Below are 14,683 nucleotides of genomic sequence, written 5' to 3'. Positions count from 1 at the left end.
TACTATATAAACTACTGTTAAAATTAGTAAATCAGGATGGGACATCTTATATAACCTAGTAGAGTTGCAGTATTAAATGTGCATTTTTAGTTGCTCGACATTTAATTGCCGGTGACTTGAAAAAGAATAATATAATTTGTCATTACTGTTTTCTTCAACGCATTAGCGACCAGTGTTGCCAGTATTTCCAGTAAGAAATAATTTTTAAAATAGACAGCTTTTACGTTTTTTCTTGACATTTATGAATGTATAGAAAAATTATATTTTGGCTCAAAAGTTTTACCTACCTACTCATTTATTTTATTAATTAGATTTGTGTATATTGTTCTCACGGACCCTCTAGATATGATAAAATAGTCTAAATAATTTGTTTTGTCGTAGATTAATATTATAAAAAACCTATAACTAAAACTTGTTTTTTGCATTGTAATAAATAATTTTTTTTTATATATATACACCCACAGTCAGTAAAATAGTACATTTTCAATTTATATGAATATAATTATTATTGATGAAGAAATATTTACCATACGTTTGTTATGTTTTCAAAGATAATTATATTATGCATGTTTGTTAAATTAGTCATTACAGAGTTAATAATCAATTATGTAAATATTACATTACTAAATACTATGTATTGACACTACATAAGTCGAGCATAATGGTACTAAGCAAAGAATAAAAAAATAACAATAAACATTATGTTTAAGATTGGTTACAGTTGTATTTTTTATTTAAATATGATAAAATGTCAGTTTGTTTTTAATTAAATTAAACTTCATAAAATATCAACTTGCAGTTTTGAATTAAAAATAAAAATAATTTTAAAATACCAATAATTGAATGTAAATCAAATAACCACTTCTACATGTTTTCATAAAAGGTAAGTAACATATTTGTTTGTGCATTTTTACGTTAAAATTTAAGCTTACCGTGTAAATAAAAGTAATTTATATAAAATTTGAAATATTTTATTACTTATTTGTTTAATTTGCAAATTACATCTTCAATTAATTTTTTCGTTAAATAATAGTTTTTTAATTCCCTGAGAATTTAACTTCCTCATATATTAAAAAAAAAAAAAATATGCTATAAAATATTTATTAAGCCATTCAAAACTAAAGTATAATTGAATAGACTTAATTAGTGTATAGAAGGATAAAATATAATTAAGTGTTAAATTTCTTATTTTTTATACATTTCAATATAAATTTAAAAAAAATAACTATATTTTTTGAAGCAATAATATTTCTCAAAAAACTTCAGTATTTTTATTTTAATATAAGTTACATTGTAGAAAACCTATAAAATTGATAAAGCATGTTTATATACAACTATATTTGAATAATTTCAGTAAGTTCACATATCTCATAATAATGTGAGAATAACGAAAATAATTTTTATGTTTGGTTTTTTGCTATTACTTAATAAATGAAGTTTAGACAGTTAGATATGTTATCTTGTATAACGACGCTAGTTTATTTATTAAAAAAATAGTTACGGTTGTAAACACTTATAAAGTAATCTAGTAAGATATTCTAAGGTCTTTGGAGATGTACTCACTTTAGAATATTAGAATTATTACTCTATTTTAATAAATTAATTTTTTTTCTTAAAATATTAATTTTTGACATATTTTAATAATATCTAAAATTGCAATCTTAGATCTTCGTGATTTATTTATCATGGCTTTTGGAATTGTCGATTATGTTGTACTTGGTGTAATTATTTGTATATCATCAGCGATTGGCGTGTATTTTCGATTTACGGGTGGCAAACAAAAAACTACTCAAGTAATATTTATTTAAACGATTTTTAAGGAATCGTAAATTTGTTTTTATTTTGTGAGTATTTTCTTTAGGAATATATGATGGGAAACCAAAATCAAGGTATCATACCCGTAGCATTTTCTTTACTCACCGTTTATACATCATCTTCTTCTCTATTCGGAGGAAGTGCAGAAATTTATAGTCATGGAACTCAATTCGTTATACTCTATATAGGATACATCATTGGGACACCAATAATAACATACGTTTTTCTGCCTGTATTTTTCAAACTAGGGAAACTCTCTGTATACGAAGTAAGTTTAATTTTAAAAAAGAATATATCAAACGTATTTTCATTTATTGTCATTAATACCTCGGATTAATAAATCGACTATATTTATAAACATAAAGAAATAATTAAAAATTTGAACTATGTTTACTAAAAATGTATGCACACTTATTATATTTGCAGTGCCAATTACAGCATAAAAGTAGAAAAAAACGAATAACAAAAGAATTTTAAGCATTAATGAAATTTAAATTGTGTTTTTAATGGATTATTTTTAATTTTACAACGTTACAATTTTCTATGTTTTTTTTTTTTGTGTATCACATTGATTATGAGTTCCTATCTACCAATACTGACAAACAATGTGTTAAAATTCAAAAAATAAAATCATTGTGCTTTTAACAACGATGCGAATATAATTAATACTGAGAATATAATATTTTTATTTTATTAGAATGAATTCCTATAGTAAATAAATGAAATTAATGCATTAAATTTTTCTCGCTAAAATTGATTATTTATGTTTCATTACTAATTTATATTTTTTTAATGATTTATTGTGTCCCGAACAGTAGTTAACTTTTTACCATCATCGCGACCATTAATTTTGTTGTCTTATATTTTAACTTATATTTGTTATTACCAAGATAGTGTGTGTGTGTGTGTGTGTATCATCGTCAGCCCCTGTTGTATTATTATCATCTCTAGGTATCCAGCAGGTGTTATTGCTTATTTAATATTTCTTTGCTTTATAAACATTTATATCATTATTTATCAAGAGTGTTATATAAATTAAATAGGAAACCTCAGTACCTAAGGTAGATATGGCCTAGTCAGCTATCTCCCGTTGGTCTCTTAGAATACTGTTGACGGGCATTTAGGCTCAATCCCAAAATAGTGAACTAATGCATACATGATAAGAATATTTAAAGTTATACAACTATCAAATACATTTTCAAACTATTTTTTATTTGTTTAATGAAATGTTTTTTTATAAAAGTAAAATATCTTCAATTTATAAATATATTTAATACAGAAATGAAAATAACATGTTTAATAAGTATACTTTTCTAAAATTATTATTCAATTAGTTATTTACTAAAAATTGTGAAAACACGAATCTTGTAACTGTTCATTTTACTTTTAATACATAAAATTTAAAAATGAATTCATAAATTTGTGCCAAACTTTTTAAACTAATAATTATTCCTTTAAATTTAAATCATTTTATTACATAAACAAGTTTATGTTATATCAAAAATGGTAGCGAAACTATTAATAACGACAATATTAAATATCGCCATATTAATTAAATTAATTTGATTATATTAAATAATTATGTATCTATCATACGTTACCTACCTACCTAATTAGAATAATTTAGATAAAAAAAAGTATTATACTTGCATCATAATGTTTGCCCTTGTTGCTACTTGATAGCCAAAAAAGCAACATGTTTTTATCGTGATATACACATATAACGTGTAGTGTTTGTCATTAAATTAAAAAAATACATATTAAGTACAAATGCATTTGTTTGTCATGCAATAGATAAAATTTTAGTAACATGAATATTGCAATGGACAAAATGGCAACCGCTGTATATTTACGTAAAAATCAGCTTATGTATTTTAAAACAAATGCAAGATACAATGAAATATTAAAAAATAAGTAAACTTCAAGATAGTAATACAAAATTACAAAAACAGATATTTAAAAAATGTGACAAGGAACTTCAAAAGAAATTTCGAGTGTGACTAAAATAACTATCAAAATTACGAAAGAAATTGCGAGAAAAATCTCGAAAATTTCTGAACAATCGTTTACAGTATGTATGTTTGTAAAGAATACATATATGTAAGTATGATAAAAAATTAATGATCAATTAGACGGTAGAAGAACCAAAAGACAATGAGCAACTAAACCTTAAAAACCTTAGCTACTCTGAAAAAAGTCTATAGTAAAATCAACACATTTTTTTATCAATGTAAGTCCAATAATGTTTTTGTTAAATAAATAGTGTTTTTTTTATTAGCTGAACCAGTAATTTTGTTGATTTAACAAAACATTTGTTAATCTGACCAATGTTTCATTCTTCTAAGAAAAATAATGGTTAAATTAAAAAAATACTATGATTCTAGCTATTAAATCTATAGGTTGTTCTCAGTCTAAAAATAATAAAACGAAGTGTGATGAAAATCATACAGCTTACTGGAAATGCTGTTCACCTTATAGGTGGCACAATTAAAAGCTAACCCATTAAAAATATCTGTTGTTTAACGTGTGCAGTCGAATAAACTTACGCACGTGAAAAATGGCATTACATTTGCTCAAACAATCAAGAAAGACAGTGGTAGTAATAGCACAAAAACAAGAGTATTGTAAAACAATCCTTCACTCAGCAATATATTATTAGTATTAGATAATGTTACACAAAAAATAGCTAAAATAACTATAGAGGTTTATATATTGAAATACATTCAATTCGACCTTAATTAATAACAAAGCGAAACATTGGTAGATGTAAATACTTAACGATAAGCCTTTTAGTAAATATTAGTCTATTATGTAAATTTTACTTTTTTATATTTGTTCAGAGACACTTCACTAGCAGACACTGTTTATTATACCTTATCTTACTTTAACACTATGTATTAAATGTTAAGTTACGCTTGTAAAAATTTTGATTAAGACGAAAAGTCGTCTCCATTAAACACTTTAAAAGGAAAAAAAAATTCCTTTGATGGGTGCTAGTTGATAAATGGTCCTTCGTTATTGAAAAATAACCAGCCAATGTCTGTTTGCTGTTTATATGAATCAGATACTAAAATACCTGTATAAAAAATAATAAAATAAAATAATACGTTGGACGAATGGCAAACTAGAACTGTATTGCAAACAGAGATAATTTGTAATAGCTTTGGGTTCTTTGAAATTTATGAAAATAATACTAAACTTTTGCAGAGAAAAAAAGAAAATAACAGCAAAAGTTAATTTAATCAATAACATGACCAAAAAGTTTTTAACATTTAATGATATCCTATTATTGTCAGTTTATCATTATTTATACTATAGTTTATTAGGTTTTCTCTACACAAATCAAATAAAAACTGCTATAATAAAACACAGTTATCATTGTGCTGTCGTATGGTGTGGATATGTGCAGTAGTTTTGTCTTTTCATTCTAGTCTAACTTAAATACTAATATATTGATGGTTAATAGTGATACTTGCTTTAAATATAATATTGGTTTTGCCGAACTTGATTCTCCCATTAAATGCGATGGCTGTAGTTTATCTATTCATATAAATGTGTCGGATTAACTGTAAATGAAATCAAATGCCTTTCTTTAAAAAATCGCAGTTTGAAATTTTTTTGTGAAGCGTGAAACAATGGTTTACGTGAGATCCCTGATTTAAAGTTGTTAATAAATCGATTAATAGTGGAAGTTAACGATCTTAAAAATTAAAAAGATACCAATAATGGGTCGATTTATTCAGAGGAATTCATAATTGGCGAGATAAGTGAGCGAAATCTAAGAGTTTCCAACTTAATACTATACAATATTCCAGAGTCCAATTCAGATATCTCGGTGGATAGATTAGCACACGATTCTATTTATGTGTGTAATGCTATTGATTCCATTATTAGTGGGAATAATAACATTAAACCATTAAAAGTTATGCGATTAGGTAATCGTAATTATAATAAAATCCGTCCTATTAAGGCAGTATTTTATTCGTCAGCTGATTTGTTTGATATTTTAAAATCTAAAAAAAAATGATTATCATTGTAACCGCCTTCAGTCATTCGTATCAGTTCAGATCGTACGTTACATCAAAGAAATCATTTGAAAAAACTTCGTAATGATTTGGAGATTCGTAGAAATAATGGGGAAATTGATTTAGTTATAAAGTATGCGAGAGGGATGCCGGTAATTATTTCTAAGAATAATCGTTCAGTTAATATGTGTGATCAAAATTTTTTATAATTAATGTTTTTTACCAAAATGTCCGTGGTCTTTTAACTAAGATTCCATTTTTACGTAATGCTTTATTAAATGTAAACTATGATATAATTTGCTTAAACGAAACGTGGCTAAATAACAATGTTTTTGATGCGGAACTTGGTTTTACTTATTATAATTTATACAGAGTTGATCGTACTCTGTCTAATGGCAAATCGCGTGATGGAGGGGTTTTAATTGCTGTAAAAAAAAAAAATATGTTGTGAATTGTTACATGTCCCTATTGTTGATGGAATTGAGCAAATATTTTTAAAAATTAATCTTAACAATATAAAATTAGGCTGTGTCTATATTCCACCATATGCAACTATGGAAATGTATTCTAATAATTTCATTATTTCTGGTGATTTTAATTTAAATAGTTTTGATTAGACTACTGATCCGAATACTCAGGATCACATCACAGGAAGCATGTTATTTAATTCTTATGTAAATTTATTAAACTTAAAACAAGTTAACTGCATTCAAAATAGTATTGGTCGTACTCTTGACTGTATGTGGCTTAGTGCTGATGCAGAACTTACTTCTATTACTCGTTCCTTTGAATACCTTGTTCCAAATGTTGATAAGTATCACCCTCCTTTAGAAATTATTATAATATTTAACGATTCATCGGAAACTGTTTTCATTGTGTCACCTCAGGTATATAATTTTAATAATTGTAATTTTAAGGATATTTCTTATTTTCTTTCTAACATTTTTTTCTTATTTCAATTTGTCATTCCCAACATGTTATTAATATTAAAAACCCAGCACAGGGGGGTCGCGGCACAGTGGTGACGTGGCATAGTTGGATCAAGTATAATGATATCTGACAGTGATTAAAATCACTATCAAAAAAAAACGCTTCGATGCAAATCTTTAGATAGTGTTTAATTTTAAAAAATTGGTGGATTATTCCAAAAGCTTCATAAACTGCTAGTTCCTTATTAATATCCTGATTAAGACAAAGTATGTCGAATAAAAAAGAGATTATTAGAAAATAGTATTTCCCATAAAAAAATTATATTGATCAATACACTTTTCAATAAGTTATAGCATTATAATGTTAAAAATGTAAAAAATAAAATTGAGAATTTTCACACAATAATAGCATTTGGTAGCCATTTTCACCTTGAAGATAAAATAAAGTCCGAAATTTTTTTTTTCCATGATAAAGTATATTACATTAGCTTTAATTTTAGATATAAATAAAAGTGTCAGACTTTCCGGAACAGTTTCAAAATTTAAGTTGAAAAAGTAAATTTTTTGTGAAAAAGTTGTCATTTTGAATCCCCCCCTGTAGGCAGGTAAAAAGTCAGATTTATAAAAAAAATATACCAAATGATAGGTAANGTAAAGGGTTAGATATAAAAAAAATATATACCAAATGATAGGTTAAGACATCATGCATCTACAAAAAAAAGAATTATATTGATCCATACATCTTTCAAAAAGTTATAGCATTATAAAGTTAAAAATATAAAAAAGAATTTTTTTACAAAAATCGTATTTTTTTTATTAAGTTTAATGTCTGTTTTCACCATGAAGATAAAATAAAGNGCACTTAATGCCTGTTTTCACCATGAAGATAAAATAAAGTCCGAAATTTTTTTTTACCATTATAAAGTATATTACATTAGCTTTAATTTAAGATATATATAAAAGTGTCAGACCTTCCGGAACATTTTCAAAAGTTAAGTTGAAAAAGTTAATTTTTTGTGAAAAAGTTGTCATTTTAAATCCCCCCTTGTGGGTAGGTTAAGTGTTAAATTTATGAAAAAAATATACCAAATGAAAGGTAATGATATTACACATCTATATAAAAAAGAATTATATTGCTAAGTTTATTTTTGAAAAAGTTATGGCACTTTTAATTAAAAAAAATTGAAAAAATTTCGAAAATTAGCGATTTTTAAATTTGTAATTTTTTTGGAGGTTTCCCCCATTTACGGGGAACGAGGGAATTTTTTTCAATTTTTGAGGGTAATGTCTTCGACTAGATACAATTTGTGATCTTTTGACGTATCATTGAAAGAAATCGGTTCGGTGAGAGCTGAGAAAAAGTGGTAACAGACACAAAAAAAAAAAAAAAAAAAACACATCTTAGTAAAACCAATACCTTCTCAGCTTCGCATCGAAGCTAATAGTATTCAATCAAATATAAAACCTTTTTGGAAATATTTTAATTCCTTTTGAAAATCGAATAGTATTGTACCCGATTGTGTTAAATATGATAACCTCTCATCTACTAATACTTCTGAAACTGTCCAACTATTTGCTAATTAATTTTCAAGTGTTTATGTTGCTGATTCGATGAACCATAACATAAAGTCCCAAATTTTAAATGTAGCTTCAATGAATATTTTTAATATTAATCTTAGTTCTTGGAATATTGATCAGAATGAAATATTTGATTTATTAAATAGTTTAGATACTCACGCAGGTACTGGACCTGATGGTGTTCCATCAGTGTTTCTAAAATTATGTAATTCAGTACTAGTTAAACCTTTGCATTTTATTTTTAATAAGTCTTTAAGTCCAGGCTATTTCCCTGATATTCGGAAAAAATCTTTTATTATACCAATTCATAAATCAGGGGATAGGCATAATGTTTTAAATTATAGGCCTATTTGCAAAATGTCTTTTATTTCAAAAAATTTTAAAGCAATTATAACTAAGAAATTATCCAAAGTTTTCTCCCCTTACATTTGTAATAACCAGCATGAGTTTAGGCCCAAGATGTCCGTTTCTACTAATGTATTGCATTATCAGTCTAAAATACTTGCTGCTCTCAATGATCACGTTCAAATAGATTCAATTTATACTGATTTTCAAAAGGCTTTTGATAAAGTTAATCATACACTTCTCCTAAATAAATTAGTTTTATTTGGTTTTCATGATAAATTTTTAGAGTGAATTAAATCCTATATTAGTTATTGTACTCAAGCTTAAAGTTAAATTTAGATAGATTTGTTACTTGGAGTCAACTTAATTGTCTACCTATTAATATAAGTAAACGCAGTGTTATAACTTTTTATCGCTCAAATAATGCAATTACTTTTAATTATAAAATTGATGATTACACCATTATGAAAGTTACTTCAGTTAAAGATTACTATTGATTCCAAAATGTCTTTTTCATTACACATGGATAATATTATAAAAAATGCTTTTCCTATATTGGGTTTCATAAATAGGCACACAAGATTTTAAAAATATTAATACATTTAAACAATTAATTTTTCACTAGTTAGATCTCATCTTGAATTTAGTTCAGTTATGTGGTCACCGAGTTATTTTTCTTACAGGAATTCAATTGAGAATGTTGATTTCAAATTTTTTAAGTTATTGAGTTATAAATTAAATTTATCTAATAACTTGCAAATATTCCAACTGGGATTCACGTCTTGTGAATTAAGGAGAAATATTGCAGATGTTATGTTCTTATATGACTTGTTAAATGGATTTATTGATTTCCCTGAACTGTTATCTATGATTGGTTTTATAACACCAAATTGTAGTTTAAGAAAATCTAATTTGTTCTATGTTCCATTTTATAAAAACAATTATAGTTCCGCATCTTTTTTTCCAAGGACTTTATCTTTAGCCAATCTTATTGCCGAAAATTTAGATTTTTTTTAATGTCACGTGATTTTTTTAAGCAAAGTGTATGCATAGAACTACATCAATTATTTGTTTGTTTTACATTTTTAATGATTTTATTAAATGGTATACCATTTAATATGCATAATATAATATTATAATTTGAATACTGTTACTATTAATTTTTGCTATTTGTTATTGTTATTAATTGTCATGTACATATTACAATATTTTTTCTACTGTCTATTGTTATATTTGCACTGTAAGATGTATTTTTCTAAAGGGTTTTATACCCGTTAATATAAATAAATAAAATAAAATAAAATAAATGTTAGAATATAATTTACCGCAAAATAATTTTAACATTTGATTAGCTTAAAATATATTTAAATTCGTTTACTATACAAAAATAGAATAATGGCAAATTGAAATTTCTAGGTTTTTACTATTTGAATAAATAAAAAAAATACTATAATGCAGTAAAAATTATTTTAAAAAATCAAATAAAAATTACAAATGTTAATAATATCAATAAATTATAATAAAAATGAATGCTTAATACTTTCTATTCACATTTCTATTAAGAAATAAAATGTAAATTTCGATGTATTTATAAAATAAATAATCATTTTATTTTAATGAGCTATTTTATTATCTTGATAGAGTATTTCAAAAAGATTTTAACATGTCAATAAATATATAGTTGATTGAACAAGGTAATTTCATTACTTTAATTATAATATTAATATCCACAGTATTTAGAGAAACGGTTTGGAAGACTAACTAGAACTACTGTTTCCATAGCATTTAGTATAAAAACAGTTTTATATATGGCTATAATGCTGTATGCTCCAGCTCTCACATTTGAAACTATAATTGGGGTTTCTCTTGAGTTTTCTATTGTTTTGGTCGGTGTAGTTTGTATAGTTTATTCGGCAATTGGTGGTATCAAGGCAATTATAGTAACAAGCATGTTTCAAGTAATTATTTAATTTAACAGTTTAAGTTTAAAACTTGAAAACCTAATGGATATAAAGTTTAAAATAAATTCCAGGTGATCATTATTTTAGGCTCAATATTCGCAGTAATTGGAGTTGCTATGTATGAAACAGGTGGCTTATCAGAAATTTGGAGTATTGCTAAACATGATGGCCGTATTGAACTAAATAAGTATGTGTATATTATTAAAAGTCTATTAAATATAATTATAAATTAATTTTATTTATTGATAATTTCATCTCTCAAAACTTCGAAAAAGTTTTTTTTGTTCGTTATTTTACCCTATTCTCGAATATGGTTCGGTATTATGGGATCCTTACACAGCTACAGACTCTATGATGCTCGAAAGAGTCCAGCGTACATTTTTGTACTTTGCTGCTTTTATCTTTAATATCACCTATCCACCTCATGACTTAACTCCTATTTAAAATTTCTTGCAAATTCCTTGTTTATCTGACAGAAGATATGATTCCTATATCCGTTTTCTTTCTAAACTCTCAGTTAGTTTAATTGATTCCCCTTTCAAAGTAAGAACTTTGAAACTTTCGGGTTCCTGCTCGTTCAACTCGTATTATTGCCCCTTTTCTCATTCCTCTTTTCTCTTCTAATTAAATACTTCATTCCGCTCTCCTACGTCTAATGCGCACTGCAAATAATGACCTTAATTTTTTGCACTCTCGTCATTTTTAATTTAGTCATTTAGCTATTCTATTTAAGATATAAATTTTGATCATGTTTATATTTTGTACTTGTCTTAATTAATATATTTTTTGTGTTTATTTTTATTTTTTTTTCCTTACTTAGTTTACTTTATGTGTGATCAAAATTTNTTTTTTTTTCCTTACTAAGTTTACTTTTGTTTAATTATGTTCTTATTTTTAAGTTTATATGGTAATTTTAAGTTGATCAATATGCTGTCAAATACATATTGTATTTTTTTGGCTATTGTCCGCATTGTTATAAATAATCAAACAATTATTGTAGGATCACCCATGTAACGAATAATATATAAGTATAAATTGCTCTTTAACAACTTACGTATCTAGTTAAAGAAGTATAACTTATATAAAATTTTGACATAAAAAAAATAATATTTACTATTATATAATTTGGTTAAAAATTGTGTGATTTTTTTTTTTTTTTTTGTAATTTATTAGAATATATTTAATTAAAGAAGTTTTAAAGCCGAAATATTGTATACTCGGTTAGTGTCACACCATAAAATTTTATTTTAAGTTTGAGGAGTTAAAAGTGTCATAAATGGGTGGCTTCTTTTATCAAGTATTCAATGTTATAATTATTTTAGCTAATACTCTTATTGTACCTATAGGGAACAGATTGTGTATATACAGTAGAACTCCAATTATCCGAACTCCGACCATCCGAATCGCCGATTATCCGAATCACTTTCAGAAAAAATCAGAAAAAAATTTGTCCAAAGTCCGCGGCGTCAATGTAGGCACAACACGTGGTAAGAGTTCCCACTCCAGTTCCGGCGCATTGCAGTCACCTGTCATTGTTTGTTTTGATTAGTCAGTGAATGGGTCCCGGTCCCCATTAATTCGGATAATTGGAGTTCTACTGTATTAATAAAGGAAAAAAAAAGTTTGAGGAAGATAATTTTTGAGTCACCATAGAGTTCATTATTTACGAAGTAAAATATCATTATCCTTTATGCTTACTTAGGTTATAGTGTCTAATTTCAAATGTTTTTTTGGCGTTAAATGAATAATAACAATAATCCCAACAATCATACAAAATCAATAAAATACTAATCAAGTATTATGATCATAATTTCATTACCAAATATTGTACTACATTTTTATGAAAAAATAATTTTTTTTTAGATGCACTGCTTAAAAAATATACGGAGTTTAATAAAAAAAAAATTGTTATAATTATTATAATGGTAATTTCAGAACCTTGAATACCTCCCACATATTTTTATAAAAATATATACTATATAAGTCAAATAATTTTTATTACAGTTTTAACATAGATCCAACAGAAAGACATACATGGTTAAATTTGACATTAGGAGGAATTTTAATTTATTCTATGAATGGTATTACCCAAGTTCAAGTTCAAAAATATCTTACCATGAAAGATAAAACATCAGCAATCAAATGCGTTTGGCTTAGTTTACCAATTTTATTAATAATATCATATTCAAAATGTTTCACTGGCTTGGCTATCTATTCAAAATATCATAACTGTGATCCAGTCAAGTAGTTAAATTATTTAAGTAATCGTACATATTTAACACTAAAAAATCCACAAAGTAAATTGGAAACAAATTAATTAAAGGTCTGGACGTATTATAAAAGATGATCAATTACTATCATTGTATGTGATGGATACAATGGGAAACATTCCAGGAATGACAGGCTTATTTGTTGCTGGCGTACTGTCGTCAGGATTAAGTTCTGTATCACCAGTTATTAATTCAATGGCTGCTATTTCATTAGAAGATTACATAAATGTATACAATACTTTCTTTTCGTTTTGTTTTTTTTGTTTTAACAATTTAAGATCTTTTTGCATTTAATACTTTTAGTTTAATTGTTTTCTAGCCATTTATTAAGGATGAGTTAACTGACAAGCAAAAAGTATTTTACTTAAAATTATTGGTTGTCTCTTATGGTATTTTATTTATTTTACTGAGTTTTTTCATAAAATATTTCGGATCTCTTTTACAAATGTCTTTAACATTAACGGGTGTGTTTGGAGGTCCAGTTGTAGCTATTTTTACGCTTGGAATGTTAATACCATATGCAAATGAAAAAGTTAGTGTTATACAATTTTAAGTTGATTAAATATATACGTAGTTAGATCAGAAATGTTAGTCATAAAATTCTTAACTTTAGGGTTCATTAACTGGGCTCACTTTGGGCCTCATATTTTCTTCTATTCTTTGCTTTGGTGGACCAAAACCTGCTATCAAATCCTTACATAGAACTATAAGTGGATGTACGGTATTGAATGAAACTGTCATTACACTATTAAATTCAACTTTATCTAATAATAAGTAATGTATGTCTAGCAAATAAAATACATCAATAAAATTTGTTCTCAATTTTAGATCAGAAGACAGTTATTTTTATATATATCGTATAAGTTACATGTACTATGTTGTTTTGGGATTTGCTGTCACTTTCATAGTAGGATTAATAGTAAGCGCAATGTTTTATGATTCGAACCGAGTGGTTGATCCAGAACTATTCACGCCATTTATAGCAAATAGATTAAAAAAAACAAGGAATTTTAATAAACGATATTCTACTAGTATGGTAAGGAAATTGTTGAAATTAAAAACTTTTTTTGTCAGAAAATTGATTTAATAAATTCGTTGATTAGCAATAATTTACTTTTATTAATTTAATATTGTGAGTAGGTTTGAAACTTTCATTAAATAAAAGTGGAATTAAATAATTTTCAAATTAACTTTCAACTTGTAGAACAATATTTTCATATTTTAAAGGCATTATCTATAATAGTATATTAAAATAAATCCTATTATTTGGGTTGGATCAATAACAATTTTTTTCGATATTTATAAAATTATTATAGTTTTATGTCCTTAAAAAATATATAGTGTGTTTATTTAATCAGATTTTTTTTTGTAATATCGAATCGAGTAAAAAAACCTGATATACAGGGTGATTTTTTTATCATAACCCACTCAATTACTTGCAGAATAATAATAATTTAAACATTTTTTTTTATTATTATCTTTAGTTACACATTATTCTTGAATTTTTAACTATGTAATACTTCTTAAGTTCATCTCTTATGCCTTGGAGGGGGGTCAACTTTGTTTTTTTAAATGGTAATACATATTTTTAATTTAATCAAATGTTTGAGTTTTTAATTTAATAGTAAATGGCATTTGAATTTTTAATATAACTTTATTAGCTTATTAGATATAAACATTTAAAGTTTCAAAATTTTGAGTTAATATACATGTATAATACACATGGGATTGTAAATACAGGTAGCTAATTGGATTTTTAT

At 25.6% G+C, this 14,683-nt stretch overlaps 1 protein-coding gene across 1 annotated transcript in view; it reads left to right on the top strand.

Annotated features, from left to right (window-relative positions):
* Positions 1–14: 14 nt before the first annotated feature.
* LOC126900270 (putative sodium-dependent multivitamin transporter) overlaps positions 15–14,683 on the top strand; it is a 16,068-nt gene continuing 1,399 nt past the window's right edge. Inside the window, exons 1-10 of the mRNA XM_050675865.1 lie at positions 15–883; positions 1,666–1,793; positions 1,862–2,083; positions 10,426–10,650; positions 10,725–10,840; positions 12,658–12,897; positions 12,977–13,151; positions 13,243–13,455; positions 13,537–13,697; positions 13,752–13,959. Coding sequence (XP_050531822.1) covers positions 1,686–1,793; positions 1,862–2,083; positions 10,426–10,650; positions 10,725–10,840; positions 12,658–12,897; positions 12,977–13,151; positions 13,243–13,455; positions 13,537–13,697; positions 13,752–13,959 — 1,668 coding nt within the window. The 5' untranslated portion in view covers positions 15–883; positions 1,666–1,685. The remainder of the gene's footprint in view (positions 884–1,665; positions 1,794–1,861; positions 2,084–10,425; positions 10,651–10,724; positions 10,841–12,657; positions 12,898–12,976; positions 13,152–13,242; positions 13,456–13,536; positions 13,698–13,751; positions 13,960–14,683) is intronic.

Source organism: Daktulosphaira vitifoliae, unplaced genomic scaffold, assembly GCF_025091365.1.
Source record: "Daktulosphaira vitifoliae isolate Bord-2020 unplaced genomic scaffold, ASM2509136v1 Scaffold_3, whole genome shotgun sequence".
Taxonomy (NCBI): Eukaryota; Metazoa; Arthropoda; class Insecta; order Hemiptera; family Phylloxeridae; genus Daktulosphaira; species Daktulosphaira vitifoliae.
Note: the sequence above shows the minus strand (reverse complement) of the source record. Positions and strands in the feature narration are given on the sequence as shown.